Source organism: Caloenas nicobarica, chromosome 6, assembly GCF_036013445.1.
Source record: "Caloenas nicobarica isolate bCalNic1 chromosome 6, bCalNic1.hap1, whole genome shotgun sequence".
NCBI classification, from domain to species: domain Eukaryota; kingdom Metazoa; phylum Chordata; class Aves; order Columbiformes; family Columbidae; genus Caloenas; species Caloenas nicobarica.
In genome coordinates this window covers 14,215,681-14,230,376 of record NC_088250.1, presented here as the reverse complement: position 1 = coordinate 14,230,376, position 14,696 = coordinate 14,215,681, and the positions used below count along the sequence as shown (strand labels likewise).

Sequence of the window (14,696 nt, the reverse complement as noted above, 5' to 3'; positions counted from 1 at the left end):
AATATTTACAGTTCTGGTTCTTTGCCTATAGAGATATTTACAGGGAAGGACAGAGATTATTCTAGTTTACATGAGATATTTTTCAATTAAGTTTGATTATGTGGATGTTTGTATATGTAAACAGAAAAGCACAGGATAAATATTGATAACGTATCTTCACTAAATTTGCAAATAATTTTAAAAAATGTTGTAAATAGGTCACACGTAGCTCATTGCTTTCTATATATAATAGCGTCTTTTTATTTTCTCTAAATGCACTTTCCCCATTTTACTGGTTTTCATTTTCTAGCATTGATATTTCTTAGTTTCATCTCATAAACTTTTATGCTTCTGTGGTCATTCATAAAAATCCCTATCCCCAGACACCTCAGGAGGATAAAAATTGAATTTGCTGGTTTTTCCATTCATTCTACCCTTCATCTCAGTGAAGCGAGTATGTTGGTCTGTAATCATCATTACTTTTGCCATCTGGCTATTTCTCTAGGAGCCTCAATAGAAGTTTGGGGGCCTGATGGAACTACCTGGGATCACTAGTCTGTGTTAGGAGCTGCGTTGATGTTAAAAGAAGTTACTTTCTGGAGCTGTATGTGTTAGAGCAGAAGCATCAGTCTCTATATGTCTTTCCCTCTCCCCACATTGATCAAAAAGTTCATTTTACTGGCATTAGTTCTGTCGAATTCAACAGTCTCAAGACTTCAAATATTTACATTTTAAGTTATGCTTTTCCTTTAATAACTTCTCACATATTTTTTTTTAATTGTATGTGTTGAAATAAGGTATTTTAAAAGGTGTTGCTGAACACCTTTTTGTCAGTGTGGCTGGCCTGAGCAATATGCAGATTTTTGAATTGGCTCTCAACAAGAACTGGTGTGATGGAAGACGAAGAAGGAAGAGGAAATATTGAGAAACACCTTGTATAGGTGTGATACTGATGGTATACCTGAGTCTGTAGATTTGGATCAACAACATATGCTTGATTTGGGGAAAACAGTGGAGAGGACAGAAGAAAATGGAACACTTAAACTAGGACTTTATTATGCAGATGGAAGATAATAATATACTCCTACCTACTAGTATGGAAAAGTACCCACTTTTCAGTTTTAAGTAGGTGTCTTAGTTGCCTCAGTGTCTCTGAAAATCACTGGAATCTGGGTACTCACAAGTGAGTTTGAGTTCTCTGTGGAAAGAGGAGGTTAGAACATGGCTGGCTTTCAAAGGAAAATACCCTAGTTTAGATATTTTGTGTTTGTAAATCTAAGGCAAGAAATGAGGCTCAGCGTATGGAGACATTTCTGCCTGAGACCAGTTAAGAGGCTTTTACATTTATTTTATTTTTTTTTTTACAAAAATATTTTTGTCTGTTTGCTATTGGTATTTTACTGGTATAACAATGCATAAGGTCAGGAACATCCGTATATGTTTTTTTCGCATGATTCCATGATACACATGGCTGGAATCTTCTAAAAAATAAATTGGGTAAAATATTGAGGAACAAAAAATATTTTCCTTAGACTTTCAAGCACCTGTATGTAATTCATGCAATAGCAGTGGTTCAAAACTAGAACTTTCTAATCTTTTCATGGTTGACCCTAACAACCTGAGCGAGTACAACATCGTGATCTGCTTGTGTATATGAGCACTATGTTTTTGCATGGAGCAGAGTTTTGCAGAGTTCAAAAACCTGCTGTTCATTAAATGCCGCCCTGATACCCAGTAGTTTGAAGGCTGATAAAGAATAAAGCTGCATGAGCAAGACACAGTTATTTGTGAAGTGAAAAACATGGTGAAGTAGGCTTTGATTTTTGTCAGTGACTTTTTCTACTTGTCTGAATTTATTGTTGCACCTGGTAAAAGATGGAGAGGATAAGCTGAGGGTTGTTGGTTGGTCTGTTATCTATAAATTTGACATGACTTTAAGCCTGTCTCAGCTGACATTCTGTTTCCCAGCACCTTTAATTTAATTTGAGAGACTGGGCATTTTTTTTTGTTCCCTGAAGGTTGTATTTTGTATTCCACAGTGATTTCAAAGGGATAGTTTAAAATGCTCCTATAAAAATGCAGAGATTGAAGTGATGCTCTCAACATTAAAGTAGCAGAATTACAGCCTGTAAGAGAAGTTGACACTTTGAGAAGCGCTGGTCTTGATTTTTTTTTTATCCTAGGAATATTTGAATTTACTAACTCTTCCTTTCTTCGGGTCTGACCGTGCTGCTTCTGTGTTGGTCAAAACCTTTTCTGTTGCTTAATGCCCAGGGTCAGTGTAAGGAGCAAGTACAGTCTCTGATGGCTGGGTCCTTCCAGCCCATTTCTCCTGGATGGATTTAGTGATGTGCTATTGCTGACATTAATTGCCTTCTAAAGGCATAATCTCTTGCCTTCTAAAAAACAATGTCAGAAGTCCTTCAGATCCCTTCTACTCCTGCATATTGACTTCTAGGAGCCTTCATCAAAAATATTGGGGGACAGTTCATTTCTGAACATTCCTCAATGCTTTGTGAAGCCCTCACATAATTAAAAATTAAAGATATACAATAAGGGAGAATAAATTCACAATTTCTGTTGCCTGACTCAGATTCACCCAGAGATAAACACACTAATTGATTTTTCATACAGTGTTTCTTAAAACCTGTGAAAGAAAATGCCGCTTTCTGAAGTGTGTTTAATTTATCAAATGTCTTCTGGTCTGTTTGGAGTTAAGTGTTTCGAGAATTTCATTAATTCCGAATATTTTTCCTCATTTTCTTTGCTGTAATTAACTGTTGGCCTTTTGCACTGTATCATACATAAAGTACAAAATTGCCTCTGCTCTTCAATGACTTTTTTTCCTGGAATAGCAATTTTTGGTGGCTTGGCAATGTCCAGTAGAATTTCATAGCTTAAAGTGAGTGATTTGTGAAGAACTCTGTGGGTTTTGGTTTGCCTTTCTTTGGCAAACCATAAATGTCACAGATACACAGCAAATTAGGAAAGCATCTAGCAGTTACTTTAATATATTAACATTAATATTAATTAAACATTATTAATTATTAAACATTAAACATTATTAATTAAACATTAATATTAACAAATGGCCTTTTGGTTAGATGGTTTAGCTGGATTTGCATTTCAGTTTCCATCCTCTTTTGAAGATGAGGACTGTATATAATATGTGAGTGAAGTGTCCTGCAGTCATTGTAATTGGAATAACTTTTTTTTTTTTTTTTTGAGAAACAATCTTTGGGTGGCATGCGCCTGGCAGGGGGATGCAGAATGTATTTTCCCCTTCCTCTTTGCCAAGGTGATGTGCCTGTGGGGGGCCTTTTCCCTCAAACTCAAAATATATAATGAGATGGCCATGTCTGAATATGTCAAATAAACATTTGCTCATTCTTCCTCTGCTATTCTCTCTTCCCTCCCGTGTTCTTCCCTCCCTTTGCTGAGATATGTGTGCCAAAGGTTGTATATTTGGCTTTTTGAGACAAAAGGTAGGTGGTGATTTAGAGACGTGAGGTTGCAAGAATGCTGTTCTCTGATAGCCTCTGATGTGCCTCAATCCCTTGATAATCTTTGGATAGTACCCACAGATACACTCATGTCCAAAGCAGTAATAGTAACATTTATGTAGTACTTCACATTTTCAGTGACATACAAATATGAGTCTGTTAAAAAGCCAAATAAATGCTGATGGATATATTATATTCTGTGTTTTTCTGGAAGCGGTATAAGTACTGACTGCAGTTTATGTAATTTCTTTTTCCAACAGAATGCAGTAAGTATGACTTGTTTGCAGTGCTGATTTTGATGCATGCCAAATTTTAACTTTCTCATTCAGAGCTATGCAAGTTTTGCAGTGTCCGATTGATAATTGCAGTTGGTGTGAGGGGCAGAGTTTGATGTGGCTGAGAAAGTTTGGTGATCAACTATGATCTTGCTTTACCTAAAACTAAAATGATAAAAGTAATCTGTGCTACCTCAATATTTTCTAATCTGCTTGTGTGTTCTTAATCTCATTTTAGCAACCAGATCCTTAATTTAAAACATTTAAATGATTGCAGTTGCCCGGAGTCATAAAAATTATATCACCATAACTTGAGCCTCACAGGTGTTGTATAGCAGATTTATTTGATAGCGTAAAAAAAGCATAGTGGTTTATTCTGCTTTTCAGGCTGCCTAGATAATCAAATTTTTTTTCAATGACTAGTAATTAAGACAGAACTCCTTCCAAGGTCTGCTCTGTGCCCCAGTCCTTTCTGCAGAGGGACACATGCGTGCTTGCCCTCAACCCGCTTTTATATGAATTAGCCTTTTAAAGGATTTTTTTGATTGATAAAGTTCTTTTAATTCCCAGCATTTCAAGGGGCAGTTCCCTGAGCAGTTTGTTGGCAGGGAGGTGGTGAGTTGACCTCTGGAGCTGATAATCTCTTAACCCAGGCTCAGCTGCAGCCAGGAGAGCAGCTTGGGGCTCGGTCTGCGGTGAAGTACGATATTTATTTGCTGCTGAGTGGTCCCGGTTGGAAAAGAGCTAATGCTACCATCATAATTTTATTTACCAGAACCTGCAGGAGACTACATTTTACACAGATCAGCGCAGGTAAAACTATTGTTGCTCATTCCCTGACACCACTTGTGCCAAGGAATCAATGCAGAGGCATTATGAATATAAAGCTACAGAGTTTTTGTCCCTCCCAATGGAGGAAGCCTCAAGAAAGGATTTGGTCTAAAATTTCCAAACTAATCCCATTCTCAATAAAATATTACTCAAACCATCACATCGCAAAAGCTGGAAGGAGCAGTTAATAAAGCAGCTGGTTGACTTGCAGCTGCTGCAAGCAACTCCAGCTGGGTTCCAGGTTGTTTAGACAAGAGCAAACACAAACATGTTTTATCTGACAGGATAACAGCTTCGAGCAATTCATTATCAACTACTGCAATGAGAAGCTGCAGCAGATCTTCATTGAACTTACCCTCAAAGAAGAGCAGGAGGAATACATCCGAGAGGTAACCCTTAATGGATCTTTCCTTGCCTTCTTCCTCTTGCCCCTGTAATGAAGATACACAGGCAAGCGCACTGAAATCTCTTTCTAGGGAACACTCACTTTTTGACCACAGGCCTGGCATGGAGCATGTTTGTGTTGGACTATGTGGCAGTTATATTAAGCAAAAAAAAGTTGGGTTTGGTTTTGTTTCACATTATAAGTTCTCCAGGTATAAAAGAGACCCAATTCTCATTCATTGCAACACTGACTGGCAGTTCTGAGCAACGGCTAATTATTAGAAGACTAATATTGCATTCTGCTATTAGTGCTAATTACGCTGTGCTTTGGATTATGCAGTCGCATCTGGGATACACCCTGACAGCGGCCACAACTAATCTCATTTCAAAAGAGAATTGGATGGGTGAAATGAGCGTACGAGCTGAAAAAAACCCTACAAATAGATTGTGGTTCTAGTTTTCTTTCCGTTAATTATTGAAGGGAGCTGTGTGAGCTTTAAATTTAAGATGTGCTTTGGAGCCCGGACTCTGGTGGTTGATGGGATTCTGTGAGTGAATGTCAAGTTAAAGTTTTAATAGGTTTTAGCAGCACTCCCCATGATACACAGGCAAAACACCAGTTCGCAGCTGTAGAAACTGGCATACACTGTCCCTATGCAAATTAGATAATACCGTTTTGCTGGGTAAACACTTTAAAAAATTAAATAAAGATCCCGCTTTATAATCCTGAGGATAACGTGAAGCTTTGGTGTGTCTTTTTTTTATTTTTGCATTCAGCGGTGGAACTCTTGAAACATCATTACTGCAATTTGCTTCTTGAATGATCTTTCAAACACTCTGAAAAAAATAAACTGTAAGATGTACCACAGAATGTGAATTGAAAATGAAGCTCATATTTTATTTTTTCAGTCCTTTGCGCTACCAGTCTTACCTCCTGATGCATTAGCATCTCATCTTGGAAATTATATTGCTGGTATTTGAAAAAAATAGGATATTAGCAATATCTGAACAACTGCCAGACTCTAGATTTTTCAGATAGCCCTATCTAAATTTAGCCCTCTGTCTTCCTCCTGTAGAGAAAAAAAAAAAGCCAGTGAAGAGCTTAGAAATGTTGATCTGGGATGCTTGCAGAGAAATGGGTTTATTTCCTTGTGTCCAGTGGGAGGTGGGAGCAGCTGGCGGGGGGCCAGGGAGTGCATGGGAAGCTGACACGGGTGGGGGAAAGGAATGGAGAGCGGGTTTGGCAGCCGCTCAAGGACAGTCCTTTTGCGTAGATAAATGTTAGCAGTAGATGATTGCATTTCTTTTTTTAATGAATAAAATGTTGGTAAGCATATAGAATTAAATTTGAAAGTAGTATCTTAATTAACTGGAATATAACTTAAATTGCCTAGAGGAAAATATTCCTCGATTGTTTTCCTATTCATACATATTTTTTTTCCAATAGGGGATTGAATGGACTCATATTGAGTATTTCAACAATGCTATAATTTGTGACCTAATAGAAAATGTAAGTTATATTCAATAATCTCTCTGAATAATTTTTTTAATGCATTAACTGAGTTTAGATGTAAAGTCTGTACACATCCTCACACCCTTTGATTTTATAAAACAAGCCACTCGTTATATTAGTCATTATATTTTGTGTGGTAAAAGTTTATTTTACTAATTTTTTGTGTGTGTGTGACTGCATGTTACTTTGTTAGAAATGTTCAGTAGCATCTATGCCAAAAAAAAAAATCCACAAGCAACCCCACAAAAAATCCACAAAAAAACAACAAACCAACCTTTAAATGTTTCCATTGAGCGCTGTTTTCACTAGCAGTTATCATATGACGCGTTATAAGTTACATTTTTTTTCACATGGAAACTAGAAAACTCAATGACTTGTTACTGAGTGCTTTAGGTACAGAAAGTACTTGTATGTAATAAGAGGACTTCCAAGGACTTAGTGCAGCAAGGATGAAATTCCTTAACAATTGGAAAATAATAGGTTTTAACAATTAACATAGAATGTATGCTGGTTTTACTCCTAAAATGGCTACTTCCATTTAAGTTGGAGTTTCTACAGTCTGAGTAAATGACATGAAATTCCAGCATGAAGTTTAAGATTCAGATCTCAGAAGCAGTCGTTCAAAAATGGAGGTACTTGGAAATGGGGATAAGGAAAAGAACCAAGCTTTGAGGTGGCTTGAAGAACATTTTTCTGGGTTACAGAAGCCAAATGAGAGAGAGCAGTCTCCTTTTTATGCCTTGAGGGAAATGTGATGGAGAAAAACACTAAAGCTCTTGTCTTGAAACTTCAGAACCAAACTGGAATCCTGGCCATGCTAGATGAAGAATGCCTGAGACCAGGAACTGTCACCGATGACACCTTCTTGGAAAAGCTGAACCAAGTCTGTGCCACTCACCAGCATTTCGAGAGCAGGATGAGCAAGTGCTCGCGGTTCCTCAATGACACCTCCTTGCCTCACAGCTGCTTCAGGATCCAGCATTACGCTGGCAAGGTACCTGGTGAAACGGGGGGTACGCAGTGGTTTGGGGTGTCGTACGTGTGGGAAGCCAAGGTTTGATACAAAAGGGAGGCTCTTTACCCATTAAATGATGTTACAGTAATGAAGGAAAATTGCCTCAGTCAATAGTTGATCAAAAATCACAATGAGGGTGGTGAGACCCTGTCCCAGGTTGCCCAGAGAGGTGGTGGATGCCCCATCCTTGGAGACATCCCAGGCCAGGCTGGACGGGGCTCTGAGCAACCTGATCTGGGTGAAGATGGCCCTGCTCATGGCAGGGGTGGCATTGGGTGAGCTTGCAAGGTCCCTTCAACCCAGACCTGTGTTAATCTTTTCCATCTTAAGCCTAAGATTTGTGATTTGGGCTGGAAGGTTTTCCGAGATGGTGCTGCTCTGGTTGAAGTCGAGGGCAGTACTCCTTGCAGCAGAGGGGAAAGATGTCCCATGTGCTTTGGTGGTGAACTGCTTGTGCCGCTGGGTCTCTGGAAAAAAAAATGTTGTTTAGAATGACACAAATTCACACACATCTAAAGGCAAGACATTTTGGAAACCATGTTCTTTGTTGCTGAACTAGCTGAAGTCAAGGGATGGTTGAGGTTGGAAGGGACCTTTGGAGATCATCAGTCCAGGAGTGTCAAACTCATTTTCACCGGGGGCCACATCAGCCTCGCGGTTGCCTTCAAGGGGCCGAATGTAATTTTAGGACTGTATAAATGTAGGAGTAGTTACAGTTATACAGTCTTAAAATTATATTTGGCCCTTTGAAGGCAACCACGAGGCTGATGTGGCCCCTCAGTGAAAATGAGTTTGAGACCTGATCCAGTCCAACCCACCTGCTAAAGCAGGTTCACCTAGAGTAGATGCCTTAGTCCTTAGTCACATCGATGAGAAAGTGGAATTTTTGTACATTTGAAGGAAGAGATTTTATTTTGACAGCCTATGCGTTTAACCAGATGGAAGAGAAAGTCATAGAGAGGGTTTGCAAATGTATTGGCTTTTTACAACATAAGCAGTATGAATAAGTACAAGTCTGATGGGTTTTGATGTATAATTTTGTATGACTTTTTATTAATGAAAAGCAACGTCATGAAATTTGTAAAAAGACAACTTATTTTTAAAAAATATTATAAGTAAGCATAGGGGTTGAAACTACACCTATGGTTTGAATCTGCTGAATTGCTAGTTTCACAGAGTAATAAATATTTGGAAAGTGTTTCATTTTGCTAGGATTGTTTAATACTTCCCTATTTTTTAACATTTTCTCAGTGTTACCATTTTGAATAGCTTGATAAGGTGCGCATTCAGAATAGTGCTGGAAATGTCCTACTTCCAGCCTTTGAGGCACCTATTCATTACCTTTATGTCATGTATTTGCTAAGAGTATTTCGTAATTGCATATAATCCATCAAACAGGCTGGTTCTTAGCAGGCAGTGGTGGTCTTTGATCGTTATTGGCATTCACTTACCCAGTAAAGCAGTCAGTGAATTCCTCCTATTTTGGGAGGAATGTTGTGTTTTTCCATCCTCAGCTGAGAACGTTTTGACCCAGTCACTGGACAGCAAAAGTCTGATTCTTCTTTTATGAAGTATAAGCAAGTTCATATGAACAGGTTGTGGTTTTTTTTCAGTAGTGGCAATGACCACACCTGTCAGAAACAGAACCCTGTGCTCCGAAGAAAAATGCTGCCTGAGTTCCCAGTCGCTTGCTGTTGTGTCAAATATTTTGTTCAGTATTCTGTGTATGTAGTACATATCTATGTAGAACTGAGAAATCGTGAAGCTAAAGGATCTGTATTACCAGCTGGGTGACTTGTTGCAATTAATCAAACTAAAATAAAAATAAAATTAAATTAAATTTTAAAAGCCAGTAGCAATCTGAGATCTGCAGGAAGTTCCCCTGGACGCCTCCTGGTTCCGCAGCTGCAGGTCAGAGCTTTGCTTTCATGCTTGTTGTCATTGGACTGTTTTCCTGGTGAAAGATCTTTAAAATATCAGTCCCCTGAGGACCGCGCGGGTAGCTGCTTGCTGCTGCAACATCAAGAGGTGATATTTCGTATCTCGTTTTAGTTAGGCAGATAACGTAAGCATTGGTACTTTGAAGGGAAAAAGGGTATTTTTGCTGTTGTGATTCAAAAGAGAGGGAGAAAACCTTTTGTCAGCCAAAAAAAGATCAGTTTGGAGTATTGGCAAGTAATGATGTATCTGAGTTATCACAGAAGATTTTTTTTTTTTTCCTTTCCTATTTCAGAAACCAGAACTGATCGGCTGCCAGCAGTGTGAGAAGTGCATCTTTCTCAGGAAGTGTGTTCACAGACATTTTATCCAACAAAAAGTCTTCCAAATGTCAAATTTAAAATGAAAGCTGAAATGTCCTTTGTTTTGGATAGTGAGAAAGAAGAAGAAATTAATTTCTTGCTTCAGTTTTGAACAGATCTATGTTATAATTCCAAACATGCTCTGATGAGACTCTTCTGTATTTTTCAGGTTATGTACCAGGTAGAAGGATTTGTTGACAAAAATAACGATCTTCTATACCGTGACCTCTCCCAGGCCATGTGGAAGGCCAGTCACTCTCTTATCAAAGCCTTGTTCCCAGAAGGTAACCCCACTAAGATCAACCTGAAGAGACCACCGACGGCAGGTTCACAGTTCAAGGCTTCAGTTGCTACCCTGATGAAAAATCTTCAGACCAAAAATCCAAACTACATTAGGTAAATTACCCTGTGGCAAAGCTTTGGTGAATTTATGTCTGGTGAAATTTTTTAAAAAAACAAAAAAAACCTGACCAAAAAAACCAAACTTGATTTCCAAGGGTAAACTGTGGAAATATATGGTTTAAACTCACAATAATAGTTGACGACACGTACAGTGCTGCAAACTCTGTTTGTTTTCCTTTTCAGGTGCATCAAACCCAATGACAAAAAGGCTGCACACATTTTCAATGATGCCCTGGTGTGTCACCAGATCCGCTACCTCGGTCTGCTGGAGAACGTGCGGGTCAGGAGGGCAGGTTATGCCTTCAGGCAAGCGTACGAGCCCTGCCTGGAACGCTACAAAATGCTGTGCAAGCAGACATGGCCCCACTGGAGAGGGCCAGCCAGGTAGGAAATCAGCAGTGTTCTTATCTGCCCTGTTTGTTTGTTTGTTTTTAATTTAATGAACTTTCAAATATCATAAAAGTAAATTAAAAACTAAGCCAGTGTGGCTCAAGTGTTTTACTTGTCTGTTGTTCCTTAGCGTCTGGTTCCAGATTTTCATAGAGTCATAGAACATTTAAGGTTGGAAAAGACCTTTAGGATCATCGAGTCAACCATTAACCCAGCACTGCCAAGTCCACCTCTAAACCATGTCCCTAAGAACCTCATCTATGCGTCTTTTAAACCCCTCCAGGGATGGTGATTCCACCACTTCCCTGGGCAGCCTGTTCCAATGCCCGACAACCCTTTCCATCAAAATATTTTTCCTAATATCCAATCTAAACCTCCTCTGGCTCAAGATTAGGCCATTTCCTCTTCATCTATCACTTGTTACTTGGGAGAAGAGATTTTAAAAGAGTTCATTCACCAGGAAACCCATACTTTTCAGTAGGCTCAACATTACAGTTCCTCGGCAAAGGAGATGATTTTAGTGATGAACTAACCTAGTAATGGAAAAGATTCTGCATGTGAGCAAGGACAACAGGTTGTTTTTACAATATATTACAGCTTTTACTGATTTAGGCCTGAAAGACAGAGAGATTAGTCAAAATGACAATGTCTGGAATGATCAGAATGACACTTTAATAACAACATTCAAAGTGTAGGAACACGCATTTATTCGAAGACAGTCGTGAAATCATCTTCTGTCCTTTCAAGAAAAAAATACATAATTATTTATCAACATCTGTGAGATAATACCTCTTGCAAATCAGTTGTATTAAATATGTAATTTTAAATTGCATAGTATCTACATGTATTTTTACAGATGATGTCTTGGATGTGATGAGCTTTTCTTAATTCTTTTTACATGTGGCCACCAACAGCATGATTTAAATTCCTTTCATAATAGATTAATAACCTTAGCTACAATTGAAATCTTTAGGTTATCTAGATAATGGTGGAAGTGCAGTATTGCTAACAATAGCATTATTAGAATCCTCACAAAGTTCTGTGCAATTCTTCTCTTTTTTCGGTAACATTTATAAAATGCAGTTGATGGAGTGTGGAACATTAGCATTTGTCAAACTTGTCAGTCTTTGTTTCACTTTCTGATTTATTATGAGAGTCCTTCCTTTTTTTCTTTCTTTTTATTTATTTATTTTTTTAATAGTAAAATCATAGATACAAAAGGAAAACATAGGCCATTGCTGATGATATAAAATAAAAATAGATCTTTTTTTCATCAAATTATTCTGAATCTTTACAGTGATTATTCTTACCTTTAGCTAAATAACCAGTGAGTAAATGAGTTAAGTTTCCTATCTTCTTAAGTCAAGCGCTATGTAAGAATTTAAAATACACTTGCATATACTTTCCATAAATTAATCTGTGAATATGTAAACTAAGAAGTCTTAGAGCTGGGAGTTATGTTCATTAAGCTTATTTGCTTCTTATTAGGGCTGGAGTAGAGGTGCTGTTTAGTGAATTGGAAATCCCTGAAGAAGAATTTTCGTTTGGTAGATCAAAGATATTCATCCGCAACCCAAGGACGGTAAGTGAAAAATGCCTTCCTCTGCAAAATCAAGCCATTTTTCACAAGGACGGCTTATTATCAACTGCATCGTTCACTGCCTGGTCACTGCAGATTTTTCTAGATACTGCGCTTTGATGTACTATTGTGTAATATGGCTTTAAAAAAGGCACTTTTTAATGTTAGACCCATTAAAATTGGTGTGAATCAAGACTCTGTCATAGCCATCAGGCTGAATTTAATGTAACTTTTTTGCACTAGCTTGTGGCAACGTATCTGCCAATAACCCCGTTGATGTACATGCCTGCAGCTCTGAAGATGAATAAACCAAAAGGTGTCTGGAGGGGGACTTGAGTAAAGGACAGATTTCTCTTAAAATAACCATGCTTATGGGTTTTTTGGTCTTTTGTCCCATACTGTTTTTCTTCCTACATCAAACAAAATCTTAAAAATCTCCACACCCAGCTCTTCAAACTAGAAGATCTGAGAAAGCAGCGGCTGGAGGACTTGGCTACTCTAATTGCGAAGATTTATAGAGGTTGGAAGTGCCGCACACGCTTCTTGTTAATGAAAAAGAGCCAGATTGTGATTGCTTCTTGGTACAGGAGATATGCAGTAAGATAACATCCTTACTAAATGGGGGGTTCTTTTTATTGTTTAATATGTTTTTTCCCAAAAACTTGATATGATATTTCATATAACCCTCATATGATATTTTTCCTTGATATGAATGGAGAAGTTTTGAAAGAATTCCATTTTTTGGTAGTATTTAAGCACCAAAAATGTGAATAAAAGGAAACTGATTTTCTAGAGACCTCTATTAAGTATTTACTTTGTGCTTAAATAATTAAAAAGCTCACCAGAGCCCTTTAGGTCTAGGAGAGTGGGATTTTGTGGCGCAGCTGGGAAGAGCCTTTCTCATTCAGCTAAAATGCTTTGCTGCCTGGCACTTAGAGTGCTCTCAAAACATATGGTTAATGGGTAAAAAATGTTCCGTAATATACATGTGCAGTTCTGTGGAATTCAGTCATTCCTAAGGCTTTTTGTATTTTTGCCTTATTTGGAACCTTTGCATTTGAGGCTCAAGAATGCTGCTTGGGAGGATCCCAGGGATTTATTTTAATTATAGCTCGTAAGACTCATAGTTCACTAGTTGTTATTGATAACAGTTCTAAAACAGTTTCAAATCTGTTTGTAGACTAGTTATTCTGTGTCATGAACCGAACGGTGCTGCTTTACGACTCTTTCTTGTCTTTTCATCAGTTAGTAAATAACATTGACTTATATGACCAAAAAAAAAAGATTTCTTCTTTTTAAGTTTTAAAACAATTCTTAAACATCTCAGCTGCGTTTTGCTATTGTGTGCTTATCAGGAAGCTCGATAAAATATATGGTATGGAAAGGAAGAAGCTGCAGAATTGACAATCACGATTTTTCACTTGAGCACTTCTGTTTATCATCTTGAAAGCCAGTAGTGTTTGGTTCAGTTATCTTGGATAATTTTGACAAAGTACGAATAAATGCTTTTTCACTGTAAAGCCTCTTCTCTCTGAACTTTTATGATTGGACGCACCGTTTCTACAAACAGCATCATTACAAAGTTGCATTGTGCCCAAATGGCTTCATTATGATCTCATATGTTCTAGACTAATTAAAAATGGAGTTACCTCAGCTAGACTGGCACAACTGTTAATATAAAGAAAACAAATACATGACCGAGTACACATGATTTTTGATTTCTTGTTGCAAAGTCTTTCAACTGTTGTCCACTTAGGCTTATACTTAGTCTTACACTAACCACTAGTCTGCTGGAGAACTTCTAGAAAGGAAGGAAAACACTCAGCTGTCCAGGAAGTTAATTGTTCGAACTGGCATACTTGGATAATACTCCAGCATGTCATTGGGGTTTTTTTCCAATTCCTAAGTTATCATCAGCATTTAGTATTACAAAGGGACTGTGGGTAATAGGAACAGCACAAGTCTCATGAAAAGATGGTAAAAAGCTTAGCCAACAAGCCTGAGCGTTTGTGTACTACTCTGTTGGCGTGAAAGACAAAGCTGTCACTGTTAGTATTTAATCCATGTCACTTTTGTGCTGCTGACCATGAACTTAGTGTTTCTGTAAACACAGAGTGACATTGTCCATCCAGCATTGTCGACGTAATTTGCTTCCCCTAGAATTGAGCACAGAATCTACACTTTGATCTGCTTGGTCAAAATGTATTCACTTTTTGTATTTAGTGCTTGTATCCTTAATCTTATTTTCACAAATGTTAGTAATGAAAGTTTTATACAATATTTTACAGTTGCAATGTTCTGTTCTAAGCAGCACATATTTATTTCCAATACAGCAACAAAAAAAGTACCAGAAGATCAAGAGTTCGGCTATTATAGTGCAGTCTTACATCAGAGGATGGAAGGTGAGTCTCCTGTTAACTGCGGCTGGGTCTGTACAGTGAGAATCATAGAATCACAGAACAGTTTGGGTTGAAGGGACCTTCCGAGCTCCTCCAGTCCAAGCCCTGCCATGAGCAGGGCCATCT

General features: G+C 38.0%; 1 protein-coding gene across 4 annotated transcripts in view; it reads left to right on the top strand.

The window, feature by feature from the left end:
• The window catches only part of MYO1B (myosin IB), a 111,423-nt gene that overhangs the window by 76,632 nt on the left and 20,095 nt on the right, over positions 1–14,696 (top strand). For all 4 annotated transcript variants that reach the window (XM_065637656.1, XM_065637659.1, XM_065637658.1 and 1 more), the window contains exons 14-21: positions 4,873–4,977; positions 6,420–6,482; positions 7,279–7,479; positions 9,970–10,196; positions 10,386–10,586; positions 12,081–12,174; positions 12,619–12,768; positions 14,505–14,573. In XM_065637656.1, the coding sequence (XP_065493728.1) occupies positions 4,873–4,977; positions 6,420–6,482; positions 7,279–7,479; positions 9,970–10,196; positions 10,386–10,586; positions 12,081–12,174; positions 12,619–12,768; positions 14,505–14,573 (1,110 nt within the window). The remainder of the gene's footprint in view (positions 1–4,872; positions 4,978–6,419; positions 6,483–7,278; positions 7,480–9,969; positions 10,197–10,385; positions 10,587–12,080; positions 12,175–12,618; positions 12,769–14,504; positions 14,574–14,696) is intronic.